At 36.2% G+C, this 7,839-nt stretch overlaps 1 protein-coding gene across 1 annotated transcript in view; it reads left to right on the top strand.

The window, feature by feature from the left end:
- Positions 1-4,006, top strand: part of Ziz (dedicator of cytokinesis protein Ziz) — an 82,117-nt gene extending 78,111 nt beyond the window's left edge. Inside the window, exon 36 of the mRNA XM_071597456.1 lies at positions 1,733-4,006. Within this exon, the coding sequence (XP_071453557.1) occupies positions 1,733-2,009 (277 nt within the window). The 3' untranslated portion in view covers positions 2,010-4,006. The remainder of the gene's footprint in view (positions 1-1,732) is intronic.
- The last annotated feature ends 3,833 nt before the right edge of the window (positions 4,007-7,839 follow it).

A 7,839-nucleotide genomic window follows, 5' to 3' on the forward strand; every position in this document is an offset into this window, starting at 1 on the left:
AGCAAAATCATTATTTTGGGTGGATTTATTTTTATTTTCAGCCCAATCTCCTTTTAGCTCTATGCACTTTACCCCCAATATTTCTCCAACTTTTTTAAACCACCAAAAAAGTAGGATTTCAGGAAGTCCTCCAAACAGGCATCTTGTGTTGGTGTAAACTCCTCGTTCAATGTGAATTGTTTTCTGCAGAGCCATTTGTTCAAGTATGGTACTAAAAAAACCACTGGAGGTCAAATCTCTTTAATACAGTGGATGTTGTGATAATTTGAACTTTATTTCCGCAATTTTCAACTGCAGGACATTATAGGTGGGTGCCCGTTTTGTAGGAAGAGAATTTATTTCTTTGCCAAATGAGGACCTTTTTCTTGATTTATTTGCTCAACTGGTGTAAAAAAAATGTGCACAAAAATAATCTACCTTTAATGTTGGGTTAATTTTGCGAGTATTTGATGTAGATGATACTATGTGCATCCCAAAAAACCACGGCGATAACCTTGTCAGTTAATGGGCATCACCATCTTTGGAGCTGGATCGCCTTTAGAAACCCATTGTTTCTTTGCCCCTGGAGTGTAGTAGTGTAACCAGGTTTCATCCACACTCATGTATTGATGCATACTCAATGCAAATTGTCAGGATTTTGATGTAAAAGTGCCAAACCAGCCACTGAATCGACCACACATTTGTGTTTATTCTTCACTGACTGTAAACTCAGCACCCATCTTGCTGAGATTTATTTCAACCCTAATGTTTCAAAGAAAATTGAAAACATTGTACCTTGTAGAGTGCCAGTGGCCTCAACTATTTTGTGAACTTTGATTTGTTGATCACTCAAAACCATTTCATGGATTTTTTCAATCATTATCTAGGAAGTCACTTTCGCTGGACAGCTCAAACCATGTTCATCCTTTCTGGATGTACGGCCATGTTTAAACTCATTTGCTCGATCGTAAACAGTAGCAAACACAGGGACAGATGTGTCATGAACTTCATACCACTCGACTTTGATTGCCTTCGGTGTTAAACCTTATAAAAAGAATTGTTTAATCACTGCACGGAACGCAGGTCTCTTTTTTCCAAATAAATGAAAGTGTTTTGCTTCAATGGACAATGAAAATGAAACCATATGATGGATATAATTGAAACTTAAACAGCAGTCTAGCTAGAGATGAGGCTTACTAAAAGAAAAACTTCCCATACTATGAGTGCCATCTCTTGGGTTTTCTAAGGTCTTATTGAAGGACGCACATACTATCACATCATGATGAGATGGGAAAGATGGAAAGTAAGAGGCAAGTGAACTAGGTATGGCTGCACCCTTGGAAGCAGGATACAAGTGAATCCTGTTTTAGGGATTTCACTCTCAGTACAGGAGGATTAATATCTTTTCCCCTCTTACTCTGTTCACGATTGTGTTACTTGAAAAGTCACCATGTGCCTTGGATTAGCATTATTTTCTGCCTTTGTAAGTTAAACTTTTACAAATTCAAGCATTTATTGGCTTACGTACTTCACTTAAATCCTGATCATAAAGATATTTTGAACTATCTTGATGGTCATAACAGTTTCAGGTTTAACTTTGTGAAATTCCTTCATGATGAGGGTAAAAAAAAACTTTACATTTCCACAATGCTTTATTGTGGATGTGCAAAGTTTCTTTTTTTACCCTTATCTTGATGGTAATTATTTCCATTGATGGCAGTTTCATATGCTGACGTGATTTTTTTATTTGCAGGGAATTCTTAAAGGTTTGCAATGCTGCTCTGAAATTAAATGCGAGCATTGTTTCATCCGATAGATATGAGTATCAAAAGGTTCTCTCAGATAATTACAAAAGGCTTGTGAGAGATCTACACCGACTCACCGATGGGGTCATTTCAAATGCATCTGGGTACGAGTCTCCGGTCCCAACGGCTACGGATGACAGAGAGCCGGGCGACCTCCGTAAGAGGAACAGTAGGCTTTTATTTGGAATGATTGGCGGAGCATCGATTGGTTCAAGCACAGCCTAAGGTTTGGGTCATGTAAGTGTTGATCCCCTCTTTGGAGGTTGAAGTTTGGATGTGTCCAGCCAGGAGCGTCAGGGTCATCAAAGGCTGTAGGCGAATGGGCACCATGGGAGGTCCAAGCGGAAAATATGTCAGCAAAGCATTCAGCGGGAACGAAGAAGTAATGCCATCGAATGAGGTACGGCTGGCGTACCTCCATATCATTGCGCTCTTCGAGGAGCTTAGTTTCGTCATCAGCAACAGTTCTGGCATGGATGTGTGCAATTATGAATTCTGGGTGTTCGAGGATGGTCGGTTTCTGTCTGCATGGAGTGATTCAACTTGAATGGCTCTATTGTACCACAAGAGAGACCCCATCCCCCATCCCAAGTAAGGGTGACTTGGAAATGAATAACATATGGAGAAAACATGTTTGTCACACCTATACTCTGGACCAGAATGCTGGTCTCATTAACAACTCAAGTGTGAAGGTTTGTGGCTGCACTCACTAACGAGTAACACTTATCCCATTTCATATCTGGCACCAAATCAGAGGTGTCCTCTTCGGATCATTCACCAATGTCTCTAAAATCATTTTTTTCCCTGTCTTTTCACATAGTTTTCTTACACAATGGTCAGCGTAGGTAGTAGCTGTTCAACCAAAGCCAACTAGTTCTACTATGTATTCTTTTTGAAGTTATGCAGGCAAAAAAATAGCACTGTATCCTCCACAGAAATTACTGGCGTACAGGTTTCTCCAGGGATTTCGTGAGCCTTTCATGAACAGGATGTGCGAATCCTTCACTTAAATGTTGCCGTCTCTTGAGTAATGTTTGGCTCATAAAAATGTGATTTAAACTAATGGCTTTGCTTAATGTCACCTAAAAATTGGCCTAACTATCACTGGATGAATTTTGTAAAGATTTTGTAAAAATGTTTGAGTAGAATTTGTTATACTAAGTAAATATGAATTGTTAAATGTGACTAAATGAAGATGTTTCATTTATATCTTCTTTGTATAAATTGTGTATATTTTTTTATTTGTTAAGTGTTTTTTTTAATTTCATGCTGAATATGGATACCCGTTATTTTTAAATTGTTTACCATTGATGTTCTCAATATAAAACGTATATATGTTGATAGCTAATAAAGCACAAACTGATCTTACTACATTAATATCCCATCACTGTATTTGCTATAAAGCGAGGCCTTTGGAAACCTCAGATGACCTTAACTATCCAAAAACTTGAATTCCTGAAAAGACCATAATGATTGAAATTTATTTCTCTTGTGTAATTAGGATTTTTTATTGGACATGGGGTCATCCATATTTTGACCAAAAAAATGCATGTCCGGGAAACTCGTGCCTTAAAACTTGGTCATTTACTCTTTTTATCTGATTGTTGTGAATATTTAAATGGATATAACAAAATGCTGTTTATTTGATGTACTTAATGTTTCATATCAGCATTTTATATGTTTCAATATCTCATGCGGGACATGAATGAATGAATTCCTCTTTTCTATAGCTATGATGTTATCAGTGTTGACTTTTCAGGGAAACGTGGAAGCATTTCTCAGACATACATGAAGTTTATGAAAATATACAGCCAATATTGAATTTTGTTTAAACTGTTCCAAAGAATAAGTTATCGTAATAAGGCATTTTACTCTTAATGGCAGGTGAAGTATATAACTTCTAATAATAAAGTAAATAAAAAGATTAAAACAGAATTAATGGAGAGACAGGAGGAAATAGTGATCTAGTTTTGCTTTGTAAATTATGGTTAAGGTTTGCCCCTGGAGGAACTTAAAAGTGCAATTTCATCATCAAATGGTATTGTTGGAGTTTGCACTGTCCCTCTTAACCATATGTCACATGACATTTCCTCATTTTTCACCTCATTTAAATACTCCATAGATTCTTTGCTCATTTTTCAATATACTCTGTTTTACACATGTTATCTGTACTGAACTGCAGGGTGCATATCACATTTTCACTTTTTTTAACCATTTTGCTACGTAATGCCGTCTAGTCTGTCAATAAAGATAGTAGGAACCTTTAGATTTTTGTGTCTGCCTTCTTTATCCTTGTATCAATACCTTTATCTATGGCATAAGGTGTTGTTTTCTAAAGAAAGGTGTACAACAGACAAGTATTTTTCAAACTTGCATTTGATACTGAAAAATTAGCAAACCAGATTTGGTTACTTAAATAAACATTAGCTCATAATTTCCAATGTTATATGTGCCTTTCTGACCAATAGGATTTTTTTAAAGTGTAGGTTTTGGACTGTGTTGTATAATTATATTCTGTTAAAATTTCCATGATAAAGTGAGTCCTTGAAGTGTTCTATTTTACAATGATGGTTGCATTAGACTGATTGATAGATACAAAGAGGAGGATGGTGTGAAGGAATTGGTAAATAATCTCAATTCTGCTGTTCTCAGAGTGGACAATTGTCAGGTCATATTTGCCCATCATTAATCTTTTCTCTTTGCTTGAGATCATGCACAGAAATGCTAAATAAAAGGGCGTACTCAGTTGCTCTTGTGACACACACACACACCAGCTCTGGGCACTTACATGTCAAGGTGTGTCCTTGTCTCATCCACCTCTCAAATATTTCATTATTCATAATGAATTATCTTATCCCTCAGCAAAGAGCAATGATGATGCCCAAAATTACACCAGAGAACCATAATTCAATGATATCATTTTCCATGTTTTTGGTGAGTAAAAAATTGTGTGCTCTGCCCAAAATAGTGTATAGTCTTTAATGGTATTCTAAATTCTTAAGAAATTAGATTTTCTAGCATGAGGAGAAGAAAAACTACGTACATAAATATTTAGTACCATAACAGTAATGACATCTCTTTGAGCACCCAATATCTGATTTCCATCATTGTTACCTAATTTTTATATTTTTGAGATAATTTGTGAACAAGACCTTTATTGTCTAACTTCATTATTGGGGTAAATGGAAATACATATGCATGGTCTAACCAGAAAGGATCCAGCCATGCAATATTTTGAGAAAAATGGCCTAGCTAGAACAATGAGGCTGCCTTAGTCCCCTTTGAAGTGCTCCCCTTGGGACCTGACACATTCACCCCAGCATCCCTCCTCCACATTTCAAAACAATCGGCAAAGTCCTTTCATCAGAATGCCAAATGCTTATTTGTGGCATGCGAGATGTAAATCCCAAAAGGAGTGAATTGATGTAGCAATGGGACATCTTGGAAGCCTACAGATGAACAAGTGGGGACATACAGATGAGTGTAACTTTGCTTAAAACAACCATTTCATGTAAGTTGTGCAGGAAGTGCACGTGATCTAATGCATTGGTGCTGCTTCTGTGACTAATAAAATTACCATTATTATATACTTAGGGTGATAGAGTATGCATGTATTAATGCGAAAATTGTTTGACATAAAGTTTGTTTAATTCCTACTGTAGGCAGGGAAATAAGGAGCCAACTAGATCGCGAGCTACTCTCTAGAGACTTAGACAATATCTCGGGATGGTGCAATAAATGGGGATTAACACTTAATATAGATAAATGTGCAGTTTTGAAATTTTGGAATAAAGGAAGCGAGGAACAGGATATAAACTACAAAATAGAGGGTTCAGTATTGACTACGGCAAATCAAGTTAAATATTTGGGGGTTGTTCTAACACCACGCCTTTCATGGGGAGCACATATCAGGACAATATGCGGATCAGCTTTAAAGAAACTTGGCTTCATAAAACGGGTGGTGGGGAAATGTAATGAAAAAGTTAAAGAGAGGTGTTATTTTGCTCTAGTTAGACCTCATTTGGAATATGCCGCAAGTATTTGGGATCCGTGGGAGAAAATTTGGCAAAAAGAATTAGATAAAGTCCAGAGAAAATCCGCTAGATTCGTTAAAAATTGTTATGATAAAAACACAAGTGTGACAGGTCTCTTAGGGGATTTAGGCTGGGAACCACTTGAAGTGCGGAGAGAACAAGCGAGGCTTAGACTTTTAGAAAGGTTCAGAACAAACGAGTTTAAATATGACACTGAAGGAATTATAATGGCCCCACACTACTTAGGTAGATCAGACCACAAAGATAAACTAAGGGAGATAGATTCCAAGACAGATAGGTACAAATACTCATTCTTTCCCCGAACAATCAGTAATCATAATAGCAAGAAACCGAAGTCACTTTAGAAATATTAAAAACTTTGAATTTACAAGTCGGAACAAAATTAAACACTATAGAGATGTTAGGTATACTTTCAGGTGCATGTGTATGTTAGTTGGTAGTTTGAGTGTTTGCATGTGTGTGGGGTGTAAGTGTTCATGCATGAATGTATGCCATGTTTTTTTTTATATATGATTTTCTCGTTATTGCATGCGATTTTTTTATTTTTTATTTTTCTTTTCTAAATTATGGGTGGTGTCCTAGCACCCCCCGCCACACGCCCTTGCGGCGGCTTGCGGGGTATTGAGTAGATGTACTGTAGTTTGAGATGAACAAATTCAAGCAGAAGTTAAAATTTATTAATTTGAATGAGGAGTCATTTTCAGTTCCTGAAATGTTATTACAAAAGTTAATTGTATGTTATCTATAATTTATCCCTGGATGTCAATACATCTTTGAGAAGTACGAAGAACTGTGGGAGATGCCGCAACATTAACTTTTAACAGTCATCTGCTAATATGCAATAAAATAATGAAATTTTAAAGTGTACAAACCATTCCCATCAACGCGAATGATTTTTACCCTTTGAAATTTTAGCAATTTAAATATCTTCATTACATGCATGTATGTATTGTTAGATATCTATCGATGGATATTTAATGTATGTATAACTATCACATAAGTATTTGGAGAATGAAAAGGATATTAAGAGAACTATGAGACATGAATTAAGGAGAAAAATATGGAAATGCTCGGTGTGGAATGTATTTCTGTACAGTGGAGAGACGTGGACATAAAGGGAAACTTGAGGAAATGGGGATTAGTTATTGATATATGTTATAAGATGTGCTTATGGAGATAGATGTTGATATTAAGGCGGAAAGATAGTAACAATGTGAAAGAGTTAGAAAAGAACACTTTTGAGGGGCAAATAAGTTGGAGGAAAATCAACTGGATAGGCCATTTGTTGCCAGAAGTTTGCTTAAGAGGGTAATTGACGGCATGATTGAAGGGGAGAGAGTGAGGAGACCAATCAAGATGCTGGATGACCAGAGAAGTCAACTGCACCACAGGTGAAATGAAGAGGAGGGGAGGGGGTCAGTGGCAACTGTGGTGGAGGGGAAGTGGCAAATAGTTGCCGAGGTCATTTGCTTAAGTAGCAGATGTTATACATTGCACATTCATGTTATATTTTGTGTTATACAGCTAATTACAGTTTTCTAAAACTTTCATAAATTAGTATGTATCACCAAATAAACAGGGAAAATGTCTAGGTAAAAATATTTACGTATGATAGGAAACTTAACAGAATATGGATCTTTAATTATTTACAAGTACATAATGTGTTACAGGGTATGGTAGCACATTCATATATTCAGTAAAGAAGAAATAACATGTATGCTAAAGATTGATTAATAATTGAAAAATATTACACACCAGAAAAATCAGTAGGTAGAATGTTAGTTACATTAATTCTGAAGGTTTTCTTATGCAGTAAAGGAAAGGATCACGGATGAAAACCCAAAGATCACTTGAAAGCGTAGTATATTGATGTGCTCTTTTTCTTGGAAATTTCAATTTACAACATTACAGGAACCACCATAAGAAACTGAAACAACTCTTTGCAATTTAAACAAGAAAGAAAACACTATGAAAAACATTGTGTATTGCTCCTCATGGAC

The sequence above is a fragment of the Hetaerina americana genome, unplaced genomic scaffold (genome assembly GCF_022747635.1).
Source record: "Hetaerina americana unplaced genomic scaffold, ioHetAmer1.1.p SCAF_9, whole genome shotgun sequence".
Taxonomy (NCBI): Eukaryota; Metazoa; Arthropoda; class Insecta; order Odonata; family Calopterygidae; genus Hetaerina; species Hetaerina americana.